Here is a 26,171-nt window from a genome sequence, read left to right on the forward strand (position 1 = left end):
CACAAATTCTGCTCTTCTCCTATTTAAGAAGATATGGAAACAGAAGAGCTTTTCTTTACGTTTTCCTGAATGTGCATCCTCTCTATATACTTTCTTTGTCTGACTCTTTCTCTGGCCAGTTAGGCTAAAGGCATCACTCTTTGGGATGAGCATGGCCAAACTGTGAGATAGAGGACATACAAAAGATTGTGTTTGATCACTAAATTGTTGTTTTCTTATCAGTTGTGATAAAGACTGGGGCAGGTTTGGAATGTGAAAAAGGTTGGAATGTGAAAATGTTCCTAGGGAATCCTAAGTGATATCTCACTTCTGGCTACCCTGAGGGGTGTCAGGTGAACATTCATTGACATGGGTGTGTGATATGTGGGCATACGTATATTGCTTCCTCTTTTCAAAAAAGTCTTTGATCTAACTGCTGATAACCTTTTTGCTGAACTGGACCCTAGCAATTTTTTCATAATATATGGAAAAGAGCAAATACTCTTTCACATGATTTCTCAGTTATTTGCATGGGTAATTGGCAGGCTTTGTTGCAGTTTGCTCTGGGGAGTATTGTTTACATTTTTGTGGATTCATATATATTATTATTTTCACAACTTCCAGTATGAAACCTTTCCTTTGTACTCAATAATAGCTATTTGGCTGCATCTGACACTGAAGAGAGTGATTTTCACCTTTCTCCCTGAATGTTTTACTAAAAGATATGACATGACATAGGCCACATACTGATTCTCTATAAAATGAAAGGCATCCAAAGCCATTTGAGCAGTTTCATTAGCACCTCTGTGCTCCAAAGTACCCAGGATCTGCTCAGGTGGTGGTATATTTACATTCTAAAAGATGGCTGAGCTTCAGACAGAAATGCTGTCGTTCCAACTCAGACTGCTTGGAGACTAGCCCTTCTTTAGGCAGCTTGATAGCATCTACTGCCACAAAAGATGAAAGGGAACAATGGAGCTCTAAAACTCGTTGAGACACTTTTGTTCAAGAGCCATCAGCACATTGTGCCATTTGTCGGTGCTATGTGAAGGACTTGGTAGTAGTCACTTTACTACTGAGGGAGAGCTAAGCAGTGAATTGCCATTATCATGGGCTTTTATGATTCGAGGTTTTTATCATTTGTATTTAGATTATCTTGTGAACAGTGTCTTTCAGATTACTGCTCCAGATGTATAAAATGCAGTTGAGGGTAGACGACTAATAAATGGCTAAGATAAAACATTAAAACACTGGGCTAGCTAACAACGCTAGATAAGCTTAATAAAACCATAAATGTGGAGTATAATCATAAAAACATAAATATATTGGCGTATTTCAAGGGATCTTTTTAAGCATTATTTTATGACTTCAGGTCAAATAAACAAATCTATTAAACTATAACCCCAAATGTACTTTCTTTGTTCTATGGAACCAGTAATTGCCTTTGCATGTAGAATGTGGTAAAGTGAAAGTAATGGCACATCAGTGGTCACATTGTCCCAATGTGTCCACCACAACAGAAATCTGTTTTCTACCAGTTCAAGTGTTTTGAGTACCACAGATATGCATGGGTTTTTTTTAAGCTTTCTAGTCAGCCTCCTGAAAACTCAAGAGCAACCACCAGGTTTAAAATGTTATAGAACTGTGCTGAAACACTGCATAATTTTGGATTACTTCAGACAAAATTATTTACAAATGCTCGATTGTTTGAATCGGAACACCCAGCGAACATTTATTTGGAATGTCTGAGATTACTCAGTGCATACCTTTGGCATTTGTGACAATACTGCAATGGCACAGCTTTTAAAGGCCAGGAGTGCATTGTCACTATTACATAGCCCTTAGTGAACAAGTGTGTCCATGTAGAAGATAAGCACTTGTAAGAAGCATATGGAAGCTGGCATACTTGGCAGTACCTTTACTGGGGCAAGAATGTCCAGGTTGACTGGAAAGAACACAAGCTTTTTATACAATGCATCAGGTATTTACATTTTGCATGACTTTAGTGGAGTGTGTATGGAAGGGTAGACACCATAACCGCATCCTTTTATTATCTACTTATTCTAAGCATTACCAGTTGTGGAAACCTTACCACAGAAAGCCCAGCTATGGCATTTATTTTATGGAGGGAATATTTAAGGAGCATGTGAGTCCGGTACTCAACTAAAATAAGCCAATCACTATTAGTTTAACTTGGGAGAGCTTTTAAACCATCAGAATGACAGCTAACCACAGGACCATACATTTTGTTTGAGGTACAATATTCTACCTGTCCAAATATAATCAGTAAGTGTGCAAGTAAACAATGCGAAGGAAATAACGGACTTAGACATTACATGCATTTTCACTTTTTATAATTGTATAAAACAAAGTGCTAAAAAATGCAAAATATCCAAGAAAAAAAAAGGCTAAATAAGTTATAATACAATAATTAACAAATATTTACAAACAAAAAAGCAGAATGATTCTGTACATTTGCCATTATGAAGGCAATAAAATTTCTAGTTTTTTGGTGGAGGTAGATAAAGGAAAAAATTACAATATTGAAAAGACAAAAGAGTGGAATTCAAGTACACACACTCCTTTTTAACACTTCAAACTAAACAGGATAAGCCTTGCTCAAATTTCATCCAACTGGCCTTGTCTTTCCAGTTTAAATATGCCTAGATCAGATTCTAACAAGTGGCAACATGATCTTTCCCTTAGTAAAGAAAGTAACTCAGACATAACATTCTTCCCCAGAAATATAACTACATTTTTGGATCCAGCCCAAAATAGTATAACAGTAGATCATTTACAAAGGGAAAATGTTTATCAAGGGACACAAATTTTTCCAAACTAATGATGTAGATGGGCAATTTCATCAGCTAAACATATAGTATATAAAATACAGCTTTCATTAAGACTAAAGATAACTCCAAAAGACTAATTTGAGAACAACTCTGCATTAAACATGCAAGTTTCCAAAAGGTGGAAAAAACATTCTAGCCATCTCCTTAGAGATAAACAATCAGTCAAAAGTGGTGCAATGCTTGTGCACTGCATCACTGTCACCCAGCCTACATGCTTGAACTGCTCAATCAGCCAGCATACAGGCTGCCTCCAGTCCCAGAACCACCTGCTACAGTCAATGTCTCTTCAGCTGCTCCAGTCTGGCCTTAAGTAGCTCCTGCCTGTCTCTCAGCTTATCTCGCTTTAGACGCAGTCTCTGGTCTTCGGACTCCAGGTTCCGGATGCTCTCTTTTGCCCGTTTTAGAATCACCACCTTGGAGGCCTTGTCATTGTTGGACAGTTCAGGGACATTGTCACGGAGGCGCAGGAAGCAGTTTTTCAGCTCATTGCGCCTCTGCCTCTCCATTACGTTGTGGGTCCTCCGTCGCTCCTCCTCGTCCTCTGTGTCAGCGCTGTGGCGCGAGGCAAAGCTCCGGGAGCGGCTGGTGTGCTGTGCAACCCGGCCAGACTCTGCGCCTCCCCGGACCCGCTTGTGTGATGGTGAGGGGGGCGGGGGGGAGGCGGGGCGAGGAGCAGCGTAGTTGTGCTGCTGTTGGATCTCGAGGTGGCAGCGCTTCAGCGCACGCTGCTGCTCTCGCCGGCTCTCCTCTTGCTGTTGCGAGCGGGTCAGAGTGCTGCAACGCCGAACCGTCACCACATCAATCTCCTCCTCTGTTGAGCACACGCAGAAACCACACAAGATTAGGCAAGTCAACAAACAAGTATATACTACAGACAAAAACAAATTAGACAAGTAAAAAGCACTGTGCTATTACTGCTACAGTAGACTGACTTCAATAACCAATTTAAGTTGCTCAGACAATCAAGGCTTTCCCCTCATATCTGATGTGATGCATGTTCGGCTTAAAGTTAAATCAGAAAACAATAGAAACCTTTTCCATTTCTGTGTTGGTTTCACCGTACACACACACACACACACACACACACACACACACACACACACACACACTCCGGCATTAAAAGACCTAACCTAATTTGTGCTAAACTCAAAAGAACATATAATCGGAAGGGGAACATATTGTCACGTGTCATTGACGAATATTGTACTTTCTACTAAATAGTTGAGCAATACAAAATAGACGTTAGCAGTCAATATATTCACCCACTTAATTTTTTAAATTAAAAATTATAGCACCACACTGGAGAAAATAAATGTCACAAACCAGAATCGCTTGCAGAAGATTCCCCGCCAGCCGAGAGTGAACCGTAATCGGAAGATGACTCGCTCTGCTCTGGACTGTCCAGCAGCAAGTCCTCGCCATCAAGAAGCTGACATGCTAGCGCCGCATTGTGGCAGTCCAACGTAGAACCGGCAATTTCGGCAAAGATTTCGGTGTCAATGTCGGAGAGAAGGGGGCTAGTGGAGAGTACGGACAATTTACCCTCGATCGATTTCTCAGCAGCACAATGCCACATGCAGTCGTCAGAAACGGAGTTGCTTGAGCTCGCATGGCCAACGTTGCCACTAGTAAAATCACCATTCCAATTCAAGTGGAAAAGGTCGTTGTCCTCGAGTAAAAGTTCGGACACTAATTCCAGCTGATCCACATTCGACAGGGGCTTTCCCAATCCGGTCTTCAAAGGGGGAGACTGGGGCGGCGTGGGAATGGACTGTAAGTCCTTAATGAGACTTTGACAAAACTCATCGTCAAAGAGCAGCGGCTCCGACTCGTTAAGCCAGTCATGCGAGGGAGAATAACTGGGCAGCATGTTGACTGAACCTGGAAGGTAAAATATGACCAAAGCTTAGAAGACAAACCTTCGTTAGTCGTTATTTAAATATATCCAGTATGTAACGACGGTCAACGAATCACGCATGCACGTTTTCCGCCAAGGCTGCTCAAATTGTTAAGTTTCCCGGCAAGTGCAACTTTTTATTACTGTTTACAATGATTAACCCCGCCCAATTTGAGGGGTGGTCTTCAACCGGTCTCAGCCACCCCCCCCCCAGTCTATGGTGACATCAGTAGTTTTAACAGCTGGAAAGCCCAATATACTGTTTTAATTCCAAAGTTTCCAAATTACACAAGCATATTAAAATCAACCATTCAAATTCAAAATGAGGGCAAATTCTGTTCCCATTAGCTACCCCAGCTGGCAGAGTCGAAGATTTCACACGATTGTGTTTTAAAAGGAAAAATCTCACGCCTCCCCCCCACTTATTGCTATAATCTTTACTCTAAGCCATCGATTTAAACAATGTTTCTTTGCTTTCCTTAAACTATTTGTAAAGATGACAAACGTTTTTTTTTATGCAAACATTTGCAAGATTTAGCAATAGCGACAAACCAGAATGTAATATATATATATATATATATATATATATATATATATATATATATATATATATATAAAAACCAGTTAGCTAAGATAACCTAGCTATCTTACTCTACCCTAGCTTTGCTACAAAGATTCAGCCGGCATACCGGCAAATGAGGCACTTCTGTAGAACGCCGGACTAACAGTGAAAGGCTTCTTACCTTATTTCTCAACGGCGACGGTAACAATAAAATAATAATTGTACCCGTTGTCAAAACAGTAGCTAGTGAATGCAAGCAATATTTAACGAAAGCTGAGAAATTGTTGAATGCCCAAGAATCATGTCAAAAGACCATGCGGTCCAGCAAGGCAGTAGGTGTGGCAGAGAAGGGATTTAACTTTATATTACCGAAGTGCTTTTCTGTGTCCTTCCACATAAAAATTCGCGCCAATTTCGTCCTGAAAAATGTTGAATCAAAACTATTATCATTATTATACCAAATTATTCTATGCATGCGGTTCTATCAGGTCGTTCTTTTCGTAAAATATGTTAATCATAACAGTTTTCTAAACCAAAGATATGAGATGAATAGAATAGTGCATACGCGGAGTGATACCACGAGGTGGTCATGCACGACAGAAATTCCAAGAAAAATGAGAACAGGAGTTGGCTTACAGTTAACACGTGTCCTTGCTCACAAAAGCCGGGTGCAGTTGTTGGTTAGCGCAAGGGTAGTAATAGCTTACAAGTCTGGGAAAATGAAAGTGCATATAGCACTTCGGGATTCGGGGAATTTGTCGAATAATAACAGACGCATTATATTTGTGCTCATGTTATCTGATGCTAAAACATTCGATCGTATCTCGGCTCACTAAATGACGTGGAATACACTTGGATTTCGAGTCCACGTCTGTTACATAACAAAAGTTCCATTGTGATAATACGTGGAGAAAAAAAAAAACAACGTAACACGTGTGTAGTTATCCCCCAATCACACAACAGAGAATTCTGCTACAACTCTTCTTGCACCATATATGCTATCCTGTGTCTTTCTTAAGACATATATGGATGTAAAGTTTAGAGGAGAATCCTCTGAGCGTTCGAGGCTTTTGTTCTTACATGCAAATGCAGAAAGCAAAGCATTTTACCTATCAAACTAATTCAGTTCATTGTGGTGTTAACACGGACCTGTACATTGTAAAGTATTTGCACATTTGATTCATATTTTAAACCAGGTGTGTATTTGCAATTATTATAGTGTTTATATAATTGTTGATTACTGTACTATAGTAAAACATTATTGGCACGAGGCTTCATTCAGTTATCGTTCAGTTTTGCAGCTCAATGAAGTAGAAAAGGCAGGGAGTATGAGTTAACACAACACCTCGAGGCCACTGGATGGGAATAGAATTCTACTGAATTCGACAAGGATCACGCGCAGGCTGTAGTGTGATACATTTATGATCGACTGAAACGGAGTTTTGACGTTTCATTGTGGTATAAAGAACACGTTTGGGGGTTTATATTAAGTTCTCTCTAAGTTTCTTCATCATGGCGATTCACCACCAATGGCCTTGTTCACTTGTGATCTGGAGCTGAATTTGAGTTTGTGATAACGTCATTGTCTCTTATAAAACACAGTATGGAAATAGAAGTAAATGTAACCTCTCGTCTTGTTCTTAAAACCAAGGATTATGGCTAATTTGGAGAGTTAGTGCCAAACCAGTTTTTGTTGTTTTCTTGTGACTAGCCTATGTGGTTCTTAAGAGAGACAGCTCAGAGAGGTTTCTAGAAAAGAGTAAGTTTAAATGGTTTGCAGCAGTCATTGACTTCACATTCAGCTATCAACTATCTTTACAGTATTTACCACATGCAACCACTTACCTTTAAGGTGAAAGAACAAGCGTAAATAAACCTATGTTAGATAGGCTATAGTATATAAAAACTTAGGGGTGGTTAGACATACGATAAAGAGATTACTCAGTGTATTAAGGTGTCGGTAATACCGCGCATATTATATTAAGCTAGATGTATAGAAATACGCCATACTGATTTCCCTTCTTTACATAATTCTTTACATAATTTCTTCGAATAAGTGGTATATAAAAATGAATCAGTTATTTTTTAAGTAGTTACTCAGCCATTCATTAACTCATTCCGTGATTTATTAGTTTGACAGAAGGAATTGCTGCAGTATAGATGTGCCCCAGTGACTGTTGTATCCTGATGGCTGTAGCTTCACCTGTCATGGCTTCACCCATCAGAGCTTGACTTGTGACTTTGCTGAGTAAGCTAACACTGGTAAACCTAGGGTAGGTTCCCCATCCTGTATTCTGCAGTGAGGTTTTGTAAGTGCAGGTTGACTGTGCAACTTTACAGGCTTATGTCCTCTAGTCTCCCTGATAATGCTGGCTAGAGGGGGACATGTGGAGGGGGGTTCATGTGTGTGCCAAAAGCCCACCATGCAGTATAACGATTTTACTTTCCTTAGGCAATCAGCTATTTCAACACTAGTCACACTTTTCCTAAGAAGTGCCAGGAGGTTGGTGGCTTTTAATGTGTGTGTTGGGGATTGGGGGTGGGGGAGGAGGTGTGTGTGTAAGGAAACACATTTACTGCCTGTAGCTGGGTGATAGGCATGCTAGTAAGCACATACATAGTCCTAACAACGATATGTTGTTAGGTGGTGGAGATAGCCCCAGCAGGATTTCCATTATCTCAGGTTGCAGAGGGCAACTGATTCCTGAGTGGGAGCACAACATGAGGGGTGTGTTAAGGAGGGTGGGGGTGGGGATTGGGGGGTTGGGTGTTAAGCAGCTACTTAATGGGAGTCCTCCGTTTCAGTGGGCAACCTCAACCCATCTCAGTCTGCATCTGAGTTTATGCAAACACAAGAACTACTGACTATGGCCCAACTTCCCGAAGCATCACAGTGCAAAGATAACTAACTATTAGGGTGTCTTTTCTGTTTTTGGGAAACTCCTTGTAGAAGTAAGTGTAATGTAATGTAGTGTAGAAGTGTAGAAGTAATGTAAGTGAATTACATTTAAATTACATTATGGCATTTAGCAAACATTCTAATACAGAGTGACTTACAAAATTGAACAATGAATCACAATTAATGATCTCATGTAAAAACAAAAAATATTTCTGAACACGATTTGCATGTCAGATTTCTCTGAATAGAAGATCTAGATTCAGTTTCTGCATAAGTTCATGTATTAATAAACATGAGTACCTGTATTAATAAACATGATCATATGGGAGATGGAATATGATCCTAGAATAGTTCAAAAATGTAAAATATAATCTCTGGCTCATAATTATTTGAAAAATAAGGTGAATTTCAGGCATCCAATCAGCAATCACTTATTCCAGGTGCCAAAATCTTCCAACTATCCCTCACAAAGTGCATTTATGTGTATGATGAAGTGGCTAGTTTTTCATCTGCCTACAGCCATAAGTGTGCACAGAACATTTTACTTCTGCTTTTGGCATGTCTTTCTCACCACATGGACAATGAAGAAGCCAGCCTTATACAGGACCCCTGCACACAGTGTTCCGAAAGCATGGCAACTAAGATCTAAGAGCCTACTGACTAATTGTGTTTTTGTTTGTTTGTTTGGTTGGTTGGTTTTTGCAATGATCAAATATTTTAGACTGCAAAATGGCAATGAAAGAGTTTTACTATAACAGTTTATTACAAAATGTAATATATTTTTTTTACAATAACTTTATTATTAAATGCTGGTTAATAATATTTTAAAACAGAACTGTGAAGAGTATTGTGGCATATTAATATTGTAAAACAAAACTGTGATAAAGTACTTGTATGTTAGTGATCTACTATCCATGTAATACATTATCAGTATTTTCTTATCAAAAATAATGATGTATTTTTATTTAAGAAAATGATCTTCATTCAGCCACAGCGATTTTGCAGCAATAATGTATATTAACAGAAAACATATGTCTTAATTATCTAATAATGAATCCAAAAATACTGATCTTGATCCTAGATCATTCCCCATTCTCCTTAGGAAAAGCTTCTTTCAATGCCTCATTTCAAAATGAATCATTCAAGCCAGAGGAATTGCATGTGCTGCAACAGAAAGAGCGCTTGTGTAAAGATTTTGAATGTAAAGGAGGAGTGTGTGTGTTAGGGGAAGGGGGGAAGGGTGTAAAAGTGGAGCCTTACAGTCATCCTCTACAGCTTCCCCAAAACCATACACATACAGACACACACACACACACACACACACACACACACACACACACACACACACAGGTCCATCTACCATGGACACTATCAGAGGAACAGAAGGAGCTTAGTGTTAGAATAAGAAACAGACGTTCACTCACACACCCCCACACATGCCCTGGGATTCCGGTCCCTCTGAGGAACATGTGTTTCTTTGAGTTAGGAGTCTCTCCCAGCTGGCGCTGCCCCTAAATGTTCCCTCATCTCTGATGGTTCAGACTACAGCTGGGAATCTAAACATCAGTCACATTTCCTTACAGCGCAATTACTTTTCTGTGTAAAAAAATCACTAATTGGCATGTCTAAGAGGTGTGTTTCTCTATATTGCACAGTGGCGCATTTATTAAATACCAAAATACAGCAAGCTAAGCACAATCATTTAAAAAGTGAATTAAAAGTAGGGAGGAGTAAATAAAGAGATAAAAGAGTCTGAGATGGCAGCTTGGCAGAAAATATTTTGGGGAATGCAATGTCTCCTCCACGAATTAGAGGGGGATACATTTCTTAGAACTTTGAGAACTCAAGAATACATGTGTAACTGTGCAAACACGGATAGTATGGGGAGAGGAGGATCAAAAGAGAACGAGAGAGAGACAGACAGAATCATGACTCAGGTCAAGGCAGAAGTAGAAAGTGGATCTAGTGGAAAGGACAGTGAATGAGTAGAAAGCCAGCGGCAAGGCATTGCCTCAGTAAGTCTATATTTATAGTGTGCAAAGAAAGCATATGTGTGTAAAAGTGCAATCACGATGGTGTCAAACTACCCCAGATGCCAATGGAGTCAGGTGACAGAATTCCCTCAGCAGTGTGCTCCTTCTCGTCTGCACCTTGTAGGGCAAAGAGTTGGCGCATGTCTTCTGTCAGCAGTTGGTGTCCACACGACTTGCCACCCAATGCCAAGCAAGCCACCCAGCGTTTCTCAGAGTCCACCATTCACTGGAGCAGCAGAGCCAGCTTCTCAGAACCACTTCCTCAGGCCTGGCTGGCTTTATATGGCCAACTTACACTTGTGCCAACTGATACACTTGCCAAGCATTTTCTTGGCTTCTCATCCCTGTTCCCAAATGTGAGGACGGTTCACATGGGCCAACATGTTTAGGAGTAGGACTGTATCAATTGACATTGTGTAGCCACAAAAGTGAAAGTGAGTGGTCAGTTTCATTCAGTTGCACCTTTTAATTGAACTGTAGTTCCGATGACTTTTAAAACAATGTGTTTTCATTCGGACAGATGCAAATGAAAAATGAATAAATAAATAAACATTTTAAAACATTATCATTTATAAATACCAATAGGTTTTCCTCAAACTGTGAAATATGAAAGTTAAATAACTCAGACATATATTTAGATGTAGTATCTTAAGTAGCTACTTGAGTTTATCACTTCAGGAAGGAGAAACCCAGTAGCAACTGACAGAGCAGTCAGCTGACTGAATTTAACTCATAGCAGCACTGAGTTCCTGGGCAACATTTGAGCTTTACTTTCAGAGCAGTTAGTGTTATATCAGTTTAAACACCACTGTTAGCTTAAATCTCTCTCCTACCCCTATTTTCTTCAAACAGACCTCTGGCCTTTTGGGAAACCATTTTTGTGCAATTATTAAGTAAATATTGTATGCTCATGAATAAATATAGGGGCACACGCCTCCAGAAGTGTAATGCATAAATGAATGAATGAATGAATGAACAAGTACAGTTATGTAGTCATTAGACTTTCAATTAGTATTCACAATGATTGTTGATCAAATGTAATGTTAGAAGAATTTCATAAATTAGTGCTTAGGATTTCATTGGATTGGAGCTCCTGCAGTACTGTATGTCCTCTTCACTTCCTCATGTGTTACATAACCTGGTTTCACTTCTACCCTACATTACAAAACTCATCTATTGCCATGAATGACACATGACCATTTAACATTTTGTGCTCTTTCAAAGGACAAACCATATTATCAATCAGACTGACTGATTTTATGGGTGGCCACTCACATCTCCATATTGTACATTTTGAAACTTTTTAAAACAATGTACATTTGCCATGTATGTGGTGGAAAATAAAATCTGTCATGTGGCTAGAACCACATTAAACAGAATGGGCAGATAATTAAATCATACTGCCATGCTTCTTATTTAAATGTTTATGTTCGTGGGCTCTGTATTAACACCATAGAGTCTATTTTAAGTACTGCATAAAGAATGTCACATGATGCTCTACAACAATATTGGAAAGTAATAGATTGTCCACGTAAATAATGTAGCATAGGCACAGTGTGAGTATTACTACTAAATTCCTGTAATAAGATGTCCCAGGCTGCAAACTCAGTGACACATCTGAACTCTTTGATAAGTGCACTCATGTGCCTATTTGGTGACATTGCAGCTGCTGGGAATGTGCAGCAATTGTTATGGGATGTCATTGATGGTCCTAGATAGGATACAGAATGGCAGGAGATGGAGGTGATTGTTAACTGTTGTATAACTGGCATCTTGTGATGGCTTGTAGGCTACACTCAATGACTCTACTACTACTACCCCCTTACCTAAGGTATATGAGGAGAGAGTTAGGGCTGTTTACCCCTCACAATACTTGATTTCTGAATGTGCCATGAATGTGAAATTAATACTTTGTCTGATAAGGCACTCATCACCACTTTTACATTTGTGTCACCTGTTTCACCCATATCTTTATATAAACAAAATGCCAAGTGCATTTTGGTTATGCCCTCATGTATTTGCAATACATAGAAGCTTTGGTCACGCTAACTGCCTGATGAAGACAGGGCCTTGTATCTCTTTGTAATCTGAGCACTGTTAGGATGGCTCATCAGACTGCAGGGCAACTGCCTACTGATACTGCAAGTCCAGAACAGTCAGATCAATACAGCCCTGTACCTCCCAATGCTTAGATACAAGGCTGATGTATACAATACCACTAGCCCTCCCCTTCTAGAACCTCCCCTAATCAATGAAGAATGCATTAACTATCAGGGTGAGTATGCTTTCCCCCATCTATCCAAACCATTTACTTTGTTTCTTTCAACATGATGTAATGGTTTGGATCTTGTGTAACACAAAGCAGAATTAACAAAATTTATGACAGAGATTGGCTCCACAGATTAGCAAGAGCAAAGAAGTTAAACAGCACTCTAAATTCAGATTTCACTAATCTATCATCAGTGAGATGGCTGTCATGGATCACTATAAGGTGCCATAGATTTCCAATAAGGCCTGTATTCATGGTCTTTCAAATCGTTATGGCTTTATTGACTGGTTCATGTAGCACATGAATGCTGACTTCGCAAAGTCCCTTTGCTGGAAAAACCTCAAACAACCAAGGCAGCTACTGGGGAAACCACCTGATAAGGACTATAGTTATAGTTTACACAGGAATCTCTTAAGAATTGTCTCTACTCAACAGTGGGTATTCAATTCATCCTTTGTACTTTCTTATAACGAATCCCTGGTCTTAGTGAGGCTTAAACCCAGATATCTTCTTCATTTCAGACATCACTAAATTTTCAGAAGGGGATTCAAAGTTGAATTTTAAATATAAATGGAGGTAGAGAGTGGGACAGGGATATAGAACACTTGACAATATGTCCCAGTTTCTATAAAATGTGCAAACTTTCACAAAAGCATTAAGACAATTGTAAAATTCTTTCCTGATGCAGCTACAATATAAATTAATTTACAATAAAATCTCAGTTTGCACTTAAGAATGAATACATACATTTAAGAATCTTAACACCACTACACTACACCACTATCAGTTAGTTTTCACTGGCTCTGAATTCTTGAACTACAGTCTGGCTGCATACACAAGTCCAGATGAGACTCATTGATACTTAGCTGGATAGATAATTAGCTGATAAAGACTTGATGACATTTTTAAAAAAGTTAGTAGTACATTAAAACATATAGTAAAACTATTCTTAGAGGGATCAATGTTGGAGTTTCTCCCTCTCTTATTAAGATATATCAACAATTGAAATTTGACTTGGAAACATTGCTTATTTGTGTGCTGCCATGAACCTACCCATTAGCCTATCAGAGGCACAAAAATATACACCAAAAGATCTGCCAATTAGTGGAAAATAAAACTTTCATTACATATATTTCACGTTAACATCTTCCAAGTAAGTACCCAGACTGTTTGTTATGTTTGCTGTAGCAGCCAAATTGTATGTATCTATTTTTCCAGGCCTATATTTTTCAAATAATTATAAAGAACTTTGTTTATCGTGATCGCAAAGAAAAATGGTGAATTCAAGCCAGTATGAATAAGATATTCAAGTAAGATAAACATGACACCAGACTGTTGAAGCTGTGTAAGACTGGGGTAATAGGTCTTGCTTGGACCCAATTAGAAAAGTAGAAGTTACAACACAAGCCGTAGATATCACTAGGACAGCAGCAGTCTGGGCAAAATACCCCGTTAAAATGACAATTTCTTAGTCTGTTTCAGTACAGAAGCATGCATGACACACATCCTGGAAATTACTCATTGCAAAGTGTTCTGTGTGATCCACACTTTCCCTATTTCATATCAATTTTCCTTTTTGGTTTGACCACAGCTGCTCTGGGCTGTAATCATCTGTTCTAAGTATGTGTATAGGGCTCCCTCTACTGGCAAAATGTTTCTACTGCAAAACATCCTAAGGATGTTTAAAATTTACACAGCATGTCATTTGTGTTTCATATTGATAAATGGACTATAAGGTCACTGGATAAGTCACATGAAATAAGGCACACCATTGCCTTTGATCCAACATGACTGTCTCAATATATTCTGGAAAATACCATTTGATATACTGAGGATAGAAAGTTATCTGCACATTAATTAAAGTCTGCCTGCTTTAACATTTGAGTCAGAAAGAAGGATTTGCCCTGCAAATATTTTAAACATTGTTTATGTGATACAGTGGCTTGTTTCAAGTTCACATTCATCAGTTCATATGAAGCACAAGATGATATGTACAGCGTTACATTTATTTGTCATTTTAAAAACCGCCATGGACAATCAAAATATAAATACCTCTCTCTCAAGCACAAGACAGGCCATCCACAGCACATGACAAAAACACTCGCACTATACACTGGCACACACACACACACACACACACACACACACACACACACACACACACACACACACACACACACACACACACACACACACACACACACACACACACACACAAACCCAGCCCCTGATTTTAGTAGAAGGTACAATTATATGAGAACTCCAGATACCTGTACATATTGTAGTCGCTATTGTTTGAGTGTGCTTAAAGAATGAAAATTCCACTGTTTACAGCCATTGATATAAAGTTTAAGGAGGTCAATCTAGGAACTGCTTTCCTGTATGTATAAATGTATTCAAAGGGGCATGAAACGTAATATCTGATGCAAGACCAGGACTTATCCTTTGACCATGAATAGATGTGACCATAGAATGTGCTCTTTTTCTACACACTGCACAAAAGGCTATTTGCTCTTTCTATCACAGACTAAGACAAATTCAGTGGGCTCAATCCATGAAATTTTAACTGTTTGAGCTCAGTTTGACCCCATTTCTGAAACTGTGATTAATATTATGATTATGAAATGCTCTTACCCACACACTTGGCTTACCTATACTTTAAGTATGCCATATCTTAACTCATTTCTAAATGCTTCATGAGGAGCTACTTTTTGTGCAATGTTGTGATGTGATAAAGTAGAACCTGCTTTAGTATCTGCCATGATCAGGTTGTACATTTGAGTTAGTCACCATGATGATCATAATGATAACTGCTGTTCAAATACAGAGCAGACACCTTATCAGCTACAGTTGCAGATTTCTGAAAAAGCATACACACAGAGCCTACAAAAGCAGTTATGTTTTCCCTAGTATTGAATTAAGTAATCACATAAGACAATGAATCAAACCAAAGTATGATTTAGTTAAGAGAAAAACAAATAAACAACAACAAAAAAAAAAGTTATTTGGAATTTGTCGGTCCAGCCCAGGGGTACTTGGAGATAATTCAAATTAATCACACTTGTCCTATGTCATCTTAAAACACACCTGGTCTAAGTAATCAAGAATTATTAGATTTGTTAACAACTGGAACAGAACAAAAATGTGGTGAGATCAGGGGTGCTTGACAACCGATGCTGCAAACACCAGGCTTTCAGGAGAGCAATTTTCTTTCTCTAACAAATAATTTTGTTCAGTAGTGCATCACTGTTACAAATTAACCCTGCAGCGGTCCAGTTACTGGTGAAACCCAGTTACCCAGTCTCTCTGGTAAACTGCAAATCCTGCTGAGGTACTTGTGTGTGGTAGGGGCATGTTCAAAGAGGAATCTCTGTGGCCACACACACACACACACACACACACACATACACACACACACACACACACACAAAAGCAGGTGGGAATCATCCCTTCCAACAGATACAAGTTTCCTGGAGTCTATAATGCACCTGTAATGTTCATAGTATGGACAGAGATGTCGCTAGGAAGCTTTTCCCAATTCAATCTTCTTCTGTATGGCCCTTGCTGAGTGGTATATTAAAGAATCGATCAGCCCAGCAACTAGAAGAAAGAAACTGAGTTTACTGAAAAACAGTCAGTCAGTGTTGACTACTGATGTGAACATTCTTCTTGGTTTAAATGCAATGAAAAAAAAAATCTGTTAGCACAAGTTTGTCCTAGATTAGCACACCATGACAGCTTTTGATGCTAAATAATGCTTTACTAAGAAATGTCAATATGTATAACAATGTAACCAATCAGCAGCATACAATATGCTTACTGCTAACTGTATATGGCTAGCTTATAATGACTGCGGCTCCACTTCCTGGAGAAGCAGTCCTTTAACACTTTAGCGTAGTGAATACAGTGCAGTGATCAACTCACACCTACACAACAAACAAGGAATAACAGTCAGCAAACAGGTACAGTTTAATTTTGTGCCAACTTACCTGTGAAAACCCCACCTATAATAGCACATACTCCTGTTAAAAAATGAGTGAATGACCTGGGAAGACAAAAAAGGCATCAGTCAGAGTGCTGCCCTATATACATTTTCACGAATGACTTATTTACACTTGCCTGTGTTTTATCAGTTAATGCAAATACAGCTAAACTGCACTCACGCATGCATATCAGTACTCTGAAAACATACCGCTGCTTCTCTGTGAATTTGACCATCATGGGAGAGAGTTCGTAAAGCACAAATACACCAGGCAAACCCTGATCTCCGATCAGTCCATTGGCTACTTTTTCATGCCTGGTCACTGAAAATTGATTTGTTTTCACCACCTGAGGAACCAAATAGAAATATAGCTAAGCTTATTGGGGGAATTATATCATCATCATCATCAGCAGCAGCATATTAGAAATAATGAGTTATCCTATTTTAATGTTATTTTAAGACTACGTCAATTCCTAACGTGCCTTAAAGGCCATGAGATGAAGACAACATTAAATAATTAATTCAGATCAACAGCATTCAGGACATCTTTTAAGATTATATCCCAATATTAAACAGGCAACATTCTTGAGGATAACTGATTTCACATGACTTATATTGCCCATGTCTAGGTTTATGTAATATGTAACAATCGCTAACTGAGATACAATTAGACACAAAGTGTGGACTTCAATTAGACTTCACAAATAAAGGACTAAGCAAACAATCTCAAACCTACTGCCGAATTTTCTAGTTCAATACACTTACCTCTCCATCTCCTTTAACGTAAACTGTTGGTACTATTTTCACAAAGTACTGATACATCATCGACGCTGAAAGAGGAGAACAATTTTAGAATAAGATGTATTACAGGGTCTAACCAGAGTATGTAAATTCTTTGGTCGAACTATAGGAGGCGCTACCAATTGTGACAGCGATTACTTTTAATGTTTGCGACCGTTTCCTCTCAAGTAATGGCGTCTTTATAAAGCGTTCGTGTCGCAAACAGCTACTGGACAAATTCTGCCCCTGAAGTCATCATTTCAAAACTTTTCTCTACAGCCATCAATCGTTCATCTGGGAAAGGTATGAGGTTCGAATGTGCCCAATTTTAGCATTATGAACTGAAATCCATTTTGGAGATTGTTCAAGGCCAGATGTAACTAGCTAGCAAGATGGGTGACATTCCATCTTAGCTAGGCTATGCCAGTTTAGCTAACTAGCCAACTGTAAACTTTATTTATATGTGTAGAAATGGTGAATACCTACCTAGCTAGCTAGCTAGCCACCTTAGTAATTAGTCATTGTTATCTTATACTATAAATACTATGTGAATACTAGCTATGTGAACTAATTCTACTTTGAATTCTTATGGCCAGTATTCAATAGCTACATAGCTATCAGATTAGCTGTACTAATCTGTCTTTCGTTTGGGTTTGGACGCATGTTAGTTAGCTAGCTAGCTAATCGCAGAAATTTTAACAATTCATCATTTTTTTGGCAATGGTGCGCTGAAGCCAGAGTAACTTAAGTTCTGGGTTAGCTAACCTAGCGTTAGCTAGCTATTTACCTATAACCTAGCTAGCTCTCGAGCTCAAGAAAGCATACTGCCTATGACACCTAAGATAGCTATCTTAAACAACTTCTGAAAGGAAGCTAGCTAGGTAGGTAGGTTTTAACAATGTCTCATAGAACCGTCAATACTTCACAGATGCCGGTTTCTGTAGGACCATATGGACAAGCTCAACCGAACTGCTTTGACAGAGTCAAGATGGGTTTTATGATGGGTTTTGCAGTTGGAATGGCTGCAGGAGCCATGTTCGGGACGTTCTCCTGTCTAAGGTAACTATAAATCCTAATCATGTACTTTGAGCCGAATTCTGCAGTTGGTTAGTTACAATATGATGCACCCCTTTTTCAGACTTGGCATGAGAGGTCGAGAGCTCATGGGTGGAGTGGGAAAGACCATGATGCAAAGTGGTGGCACATTTGGCACCTTCATGGCCATTGGAATGGGCATTCGCTGCTAAGACTACTGCTGAATGCTCTGTTCAATTTTCAGGACATTTCATCTGTATATCAATGTCACCTTTATAAATTGGGAGTGTATGAATAAAACTGATTTAAAAATAACCAAGAGAACCTGTTATAAAACGTGGAATATAACCCAGACCGGCACTTTGGATTGTACTGTACTGTTGACTACACATGATTCCAGAAGCCCCATCTCTTCACTGTCAAAGTACTATAGCTGTACAGTCAGCCCTTGTTTAATATGTTAAGTCAGAAAGATGTGTATTGCTCAATGTATACATTGTGAATGCAACTAATCTATAGATCTCTCCAGATACTTTGCCTTTAATGACACAAAATATTGTTTTAAATACTGTTATGCTGTTTTGTTTGGGGTGGAGGGTTAGATGGAATGACGATTACATAGAATTCTGAGCGAGTTCACAGATAATGCTTGGAAGCAAACTTTATTTTAGACTGGCAGTAAGATTTGATTACACACTTAAATCCTAGACTCATTTGGACAGGGAAATAAATGATTCCCAAACAAGAAAAATAAATACTCTTGTTTCCCAAGATCATGTAGTTGTATTCATCAGGATGTGAAAGGTAAAACTCTTTAGCACTCAAGATTTACACTATTAACTGAAGCTACCTACCTTGAGGTGCGGCAATATTAGTGCCATCTAGAGGGTTGATGATTCCAGGATAGTCTTTCCCAAATGAGAGATGTTTAATCAGATGAGTCATGTTGATCTAGGGGCGTCCAAGAAATGGCCAAAACAAATTGTATTAGTTGAATAGATGACACAATCAAGAAAAACAATGTAATACATACAACCACACCAACTTACATTGTCCAGTCCAAAGCTCTGCAAATCATGAACTGAGGGGGGAAAATGAAGTTAATTGCTTGTGATTTACAATTGTACATTTTCTAAGTGGTTTGGCTGTACAAATAAGTTGACTGATTACGATTAGACTATAAAGTCACAATTTTAGGCTGGAAGCACAGCATAGCATATTAGACAACTGAAGACTGTCTATAGAAAACAGTCTGAATGCAGAACCACTAGAAAATTCTGTAAATTCACTTGAGCAGATAATTAGTTGCTGAAGACTAAATTCAGAGCTGAGAAATCAAATTGGCAATCACTGATTTATTAACAAGGTATATCCTAACTTCCATATTTATAAGCCTTATTTCAAACAACTATTTGGGGGAATAAAAATCTATGAAAGTGAAAGATTGACTTACTTTCCACAGCATGCACTGCAGAAAGAAGAGAAAAGAGTCACCAAGTGGCTATTTTTATTTTTTATTTATTGGAGAAATAAAGAGGACATCCCCAGTCCCATAGGTTTATTGCACTGACAGAATGGGAATGCTGGATTACTAAAAATGGCCAAATTCTTTTATTCTTCTTATTTTTGATCAGATATGAAAGGGCTCATCATCTCTTTTTTCTGTAGCAGACAGTAGCAGTATGAGACACTTAAAATTATGCTTGGATTTGTTTTCTGTGAAAATTTCTGTTAACTATATATCTTGTTACTTAAGACAATAATCTCAGCGACAAGAGGTAAAATTGCACTAGAATTCTAAGGTGTACAGCAATTTCACCCAATTAAAACATTTCTCGCTCTCATTCCAAGTTACTATACTGATGTATTTATTTGAAATACATTAACTTAATTTACCTTCACAACCTGCCTTGATTATTCCACAACAGGTTTAAGTTAAACATATGTTAAAGTTCTGTACCTTTTCTTTTAGGGTCATCAATAGTGTTTTTAAAATGAAATATCCTGATTTGGTCACACTTTTGATTTTAATATTCCCACAATTTAGTGATGAAATTACTTTGTCCTCTATTTTTTTCAAGGCTGTCTTTGACAAATCACATAGGTCAAGATTGGTCATTTAGCAGGTGATTTACAAATTTTACTCATTGAAGCTTCAAATATCAAGATAAAACTAATCAGTGAATCAACCCAAATAGTTTAGTGTCAAGACTATGCATAGTCAAATAGCACAAAGAGCGAGCGATTGAGTGACAACCAGTCAAATCGCAAGGAAATAACAGATCACATGCATTAGCCACCACAGACAAGGAAGCGCTAAATAATTCAATAGAGGTGTTGTCTACAAGCAAAGGCTTACACATCCTCTGATCTGGCACACACACCTCATGTCTCATAAAAGACTCCAAATAGTTTGAAGTAGCTTTTCTAAATCACTAATTTCAGTTCAATTAGCTGAATAGACGGCTCCTTAGAAGTGTCACTTTGAAGATTAAAAAGTGGCATGGCCTAAACTTCATGACAAAGGATGTGTTGCTGCTACAGATCAGAGGTATAATTATGTATTGAAATCCCACTTCATGGGTTTTAATACTTACCATGTACATGAGACTGTTGAAAGCTCTTTCCAGGGGCAAAATGGAAATTACCTGCCACCTAAATTAATGGAAAAAACAACTCAACATAATGTTGACTGGAGAAGCAATCATCTCAATATTGTTTTGAGTGTGTCTGTGTTATTACCTTATTGACCTCGAGGAAACCATAGACCTGGCATCCCTCATTCTTTTGCTCCTGCATCTTTTGACTGAAGCCCTCTCTCTTGCACTGCTCAATGGTGTCCGGCGTTTTAAAGGCCCAGCCACGCCTCCGGTATGCCTCTCGAACATCCTCACAGGTGTTACAGCACCTAAAAAATACACATAAAAGGAACAGCTTTTTCCTGTAGTGCCTCATCTGCAACCTTTCAAACACCTGCAAAATATTACTATTTATTTATAGGTTATAAATGAATTTATCTTTGAATTGGTAAGAAATTACCTTTTGTTGTGCCTTTAATTTTGGTTGGCAAAATGTAATTCACAGTAACAGTAAACTGGCATTACAAATGGTGGAGGCATAATAGTCTGTCTAGTGCTGATTCAAGGTGTTTTAAAATAATAAATGGATGGGAACAGCAATTCCACTGTGGACTAGAAGTCCCAACATGTCTTTGCTTGTCCACTGAAGAGAGTTCAGCACTAAGCCCTTAGAATTATGCTTTAATTGTACCAAAAATGCATTTCAATGGAAGCTCATAATTAGCTCCAAGTTTTTTATATTCGAAATGTAAATCTTGTTTAAATTCTTTCAGTTTGCAGGCTCTCTTACTAATCCATAGAGTGACCCTCTCTCAGATAGAGATGTGGACTAGTTTTGAATCGTGAAAACATGTTTGGAGGCAGAAAAAGACTCACTTTAACTCTTCAGTCTCTGCTCCATAGCAGCTCTCACAACGATCAGGATCAAGCTTGCTAGGGTCAAAGATTTCACCCTCATCTTTGCCTAGATCTGTGCAGAAAACAAATGCTTAAAAAGTGTTTAAAACATTTGTTTGAAAAACGTATGCTGAATAGTTATTTTGGGTTGTTTTCTTTTACACTCACATCAAAGACAGATGGTTGTGCGCTGGCTCTATGATATGTTATAATACAAACATTTTACATTTGCTTATTTTAACAGTTATATAGAACTTTCATCAAACAAGAATAAAGTTTATCTAATCAAATGGATACCAACCATGTTTCTCTGCTTCAATGTTGACTGGCTTGCCATCTTTGTCCAGCCTTTGTTTGAACAAGTTGTGCTCCACATCCAGCTGCTGTTCTCCTGCTACATCCATGGCATCAATACTCAGGTCTGTGAGCCACAAGTGACAATGGTCATACAGAAACTCTGTACATATTAACCCTATATAGTAAGAGTACCTCTGTCTGCGCATAACAATAGCAACAGTGAAACTGCTATGTGCTTAAAGAAGCAGTATGCGACCTGTAGAAAAATAACTATCACCATGTCCTGACAGGAGTACACTAGACAGATAATCTGAGAAGAAAGAAATAAAAAAATAAAATCAGGCGCTTCTCTCTTCTGGAATAACCTATTTGTCCTAATACCATCTACAAGAATCTATTACCCTCAAATCAAAGCAACACATCAGAGCAAGGAGGAGTGTCAATCACTGCTTCTATAATGTGCATTTTCTCACTCATCAGTGAGCGAGTTCAGGAACCTGCAAAATCAATGGCGGATAAACATCAATGAAAACTACCATCAATGAAAAAAGTGTCCATTCCTCCTTTCACAACAAGATCTTACACAGCAAGTAAACAGAATACTATAAATGAAAAAAAATCAAATTATAAAGAAAGAATTAGACTGAGCCCAAGATAAAACAAGAATATTGGTTATACTGGCTTTTCAGAGCTACAGAAGCTGAAAGGATTTAAAACTAATAGTTAGCCACATTAATGCTCGACAGGTAGACAGCTAATCACCCCTGCTTGATTTATTTTTTATTTGATTTTTAAAAAATTAAAAACAATGCTAATCTGGTAATGGTTATATTGTTATATGGAGCATTTCTCATTTTATTGTGTTGTTTCAGTCAGGCTAACTAACATGTTTATAATGCTAAGATTACTGGTTAGCATTGTTTTATTTAGATATTGCTGAAGACATGTTTGTGTAGAGTCCTTGCAGTCATATCAGTTTGATGTTTATGTTTGTTCTCATAAGTGGTTTACTGCTTGTTTAGCAGTTTCTGTTATCAAACAAACATCTATGCACTGAAATAAGTGTGCTAGCTCTTTTACAGAACAGATATTGCCGTAGATTATTTTTCATGTCTATAAGATTTATTTCTGCTTGTTTGTTGGCCAGAAATGTTGACATTTCACAATGTGCACAGCAGCATGTGCAGGGCAGGGCTCTGGTGCGGCAGGGCTGGGGTGCAGCAGAGGGGGAGGGGCCTGGCAGTTGTACTCATTTAGCTAAATCCACTCTCTTCTCAATCTTACTCACTACAGCTTTAAGCACATTAGACATATAGCTTTGCATTGGTTTTGCTGCCACTGTAATGAACGCCAAGCCAGAGACTTTAAGCATGCGAAAGCCAATGTAAAATGTTTACTTACAGGCACACGGCATATGAGGGAATATAATATCTATGTTAATCTTGAGCTTGTCTCCTCTTGAAGTATCCACAAACAGTTCAGGATGGACCTGTAACAAGAAATAGTTCCCATACGCAGAATGAATAATACATGAGTGAAAATGTTCAACACGTATTTATTTTCTAAACAAGTTTTGTATCCTGATCACTGTTATATCTTGCACACTCACCTCCTTGGTTAGATAATACTGTAACTCCGAGAAAAACAGGATCAGCATAATAAGTCCACTAATGATAGTAACTGCCATAAGAAGGGAAACGGACAGTCATTTCAAAAGCTGTCAATTTAGGCCTACGAGTTGGATATCTGATTGACAGTAAACAGCCTTACAACAAAACATCTGGCGAATTGCAGTTACTTTTTATTTCTAGTAATTGAAGCTATTGGCCAAAGACAAATTATTATGAGGTTCCACTGCGAGATAAGTACCTCAGAAATGTTCTACAAAATAGACAAGCTAGCAGCAGTCCCAAACAATACTTAGCTAGCTAGGTTATCTATGCTTACTAACCTAGCCAGCTGCATACTCTCCCTATGCTAGCATGCATTGCTTGACGCTTTAACTCACGCAGATGTTCAACAATACTCACCCGTCGCTCCACCACATGTTTTGATTCTAAAGTCTTCTAGAGTTTTCGGGTAAGCATCAAATTGTTTAAGCTTATGTAACGTATCCATCATTCCCCTCTATCCAAGCTGCTAGCTAACGCTAAACGTTCCGTCACTTCAGTGCCCAGTGATTCACTTCCGGTACACACAGGCAGCGGAGAATACATGTTGGCCAATAAGATTACACCGCGTTGCTCACCGAGATTTTATTAAAGCGCTATTATAAATGTTTTAAAATGAACTACTGCATCGAATTTTCTAATATTTTAAGTATACGGTAACTAACGCACATACATTAGGATATATTGTAGGCGTCTTTCAAAAACAAACAAACAAAAAAAAACCTCATTCCTATAAGACGGTTCAAGTGTCCTGTTCGACTGTCCAGTATGAACAGTCATACTTTTTAAACCTACAAATACGTTTATGGACAATAAATAAAATATATATTTAACTGTTCTGCTTTCCAAAGCACTTCACCAGAGGTCACTGTTAGTCCATTATCTTAGTGTTCAATCGGCCACGTGCAAAAACATTTTCGGAATCCTACCCTAAATACGTCGAACTAAAGTCTGTGCCACGACAGATTTAGCAAAAGCTCGTAGTTTCTCCAAACTATCGTAAACGACCTTTGTAGACTACCTGTCCGGTTTGTCAGGGAGTGAGTTCATAAAAGGAGCAATTTTCAGAGATCAGTATACAAAATATTACTGTAACAATAAGGACAGGAAACACATTTTTACTTGAGATGTACACACTGTCACTTAAGGTTTGTACCGTGACATACACAAATAACATACGGTTCGACATTTATCCAAAACTCGGCGGTACATTTGTAGAACAGGAAGGTGTGAAGGGAAAGACGATAGCTGATGTGCAGTGTAAGTAAGATTTGTCTCTGCACAGCGACTGCCAGCTTTACGAACTCGTAAATGATGAGTGAATTTTTAGTTTGTCACTCTGTACAAGATAAAATGAATAGGCCATGTACAACATCATATTTAGTATTTGGAATAGTATTGGAACTTTGAGTTTTAATATAATAATGAAGTTAAATAATTAATCATTTTGCGATTATGCCGTTTGACATTAATATTCCCCATAATGAAAATAACAGCATAATCTCAAACTTAAGATTGATTGATCTTCATTTTTATATTCAAACTCAAATTTTCAATAATATTCATTAGTCTATACTAGCATGTAACGGTACAGACAGGGCCGGACAGTTGCTTTTGAAACATCCATGAATGAACAATTGTGCCTCAGCTGGAAAGCACACTTTTTTCCCCTCATGCTAATCGCAAACATTAAGACATATCTTCTGGAAAGGCTAGATTTCTTTTCATTTATTTTGAAAAGAGAGTAGTGCGAGTTAGCTCCACCTAGTGTCGTTTAGTCCCTCCTGAGGAAGCTGTTACAGCCTGCAGCGTATTAAGCAATAAAATGTAAACAGTGCATATACACTCTCACATAGGTCATTTTTTATGTAGGGCAGATACAAAAGGGCAATGTGTCAAAGTCACATATGTTACTAAAGTACGAAATAAATAGAATAATAAAGAAAATTTAATTCGTCCCACTTAGGCTATATTTCAACATTTAAAGCTGAAGCCCAACCTGACTGACTTGCTCGCTCGCTCTCTCTCTCTCTCTCTCTCTCTCTCTCTCTCTCATTCATTCATTTTCTGCACGACTGCATGCGCCGAAACATAATACACTATTTTATGTACGACCGCATGTACCGTGACGATTCGGGACAAAGACACGTACCGTCTAAACGCACCTGGTCTATAATGGTTTTCTTTGCGGAAGAGATGCACGTGACTATATGCTTCTATATGATAAATAGGAGAAAAATAGTCAATGCAATCTCTTAATTCATTTAAATCGTTAGAACGATTTAGGAACGAATTTGTTTGTACCAATCGTATAATTATAGTCCGAATAGTACATTTGGAAAATCAAGTCTTTTTTTGGATTGGATCAGAGTGCATAAATATTCCACACGTAATACTCTCGTTTGGGGTATTTGGTTATGGAATTAGGTATGGAAACGAT

At 38.3% G+C, this 26,171-nt stretch overlaps 3 protein-coding genes across 3 annotated transcripts; 1 reads left to right on the forward strand and 2 right to left on the reverse strand.

The window, feature by feature from the left end:
• Nucleotides 1–1,882: 1,882 nt before the first annotated feature.
• On the reverse strand, nucleotides 1,883–5,633 carry mych (myelocytomatosis oncogene homolog). Its single transcript, XM_027010775.3, has 3 exons — nucleotides 5,472–5,633; nucleotides 4,155–4,712; nucleotides 1,883–3,642 (listed from the first exon to the last, which is right to left on the reverse strand). The coding sequence occupies exons 2-3, from the start codon at nucleotides 4,699–4,701 to the stop codon at nucleotides 3,107–3,109; spliced, it is 1,083 nt and encodes a 360-aa protein (XP_026866576.2). The 5' UTR covers nucleotides 4,702–4,712; nucleotides 5,472–5,633; the 3' UTR covers nucleotides 1,883–3,106.
• Nucleotides 5,634–14,402: 8,769 nt separating this feature from the next.
• ergic3 (ERGIC and golgi 3) lies at nucleotides 14,403–24,249 on the reverse strand. The gene is made up of 13 exons (XM_027010733.3): nucleotides 24,092–24,249; nucleotides 23,671–23,741; nucleotides 23,463–23,550; nucleotides 22,066–22,185; nucleotides 21,744–21,837; nucleotides 21,031–21,196; nucleotides 20,886–20,943; nucleotides 19,338–19,369; nucleotides 19,143–19,239; nucleotides 17,239–17,303; nucleotides 16,684–16,820; nucleotides 16,481–16,536; nucleotides 14,403–16,091 (listed from the first exon to the last, which is right to left on the reverse strand). Exons 1-13 carry the CDS (start codon nucleotides 24,180–24,182, stop codon nucleotides 16,012–16,014), a joined length of 1,155 nt encoding a protein of 384 aa, XP_026866534.1. The 5' UTR covers nucleotides 24,183–24,249; the 3' UTR covers nucleotides 14,403–16,011.
• romo1 (reactive oxygen species modulator 1) lies at nucleotides 17,396–19,059 on the forward strand. Its single transcript, XM_027010737.3, has 3 exons — nucleotides 17,396–17,556; nucleotides 18,182–18,312; nucleotides 18,392–19,059. Exons 2-3 carry the CDS (start codon nucleotides 18,182–18,184, stop codon nucleotides 18,498–18,500), a joined length of 240 nt encoding a protein of 79 aa, XP_026866538.1. The 5' UTR covers nucleotides 17,396–17,556; the 3' UTR covers nucleotides 18,501–19,059.
• Nucleotides 24,250–26,171: the final 1,922 nt, after the last annotated feature.

This window comes from Electrophorus electricus, chromosome 7 (genome assembly GCF_041902795.1).
Source record: "Electrophorus electricus isolate QZ-2024a chromosome 7, ASM4190279v1, whole genome shotgun sequence".
NCBI lineage: Eukaryota > Metazoa > Chordata > Actinopteri > Gymnotiformes > Gymnotidae > Electrophorus > Electrophorus electricus.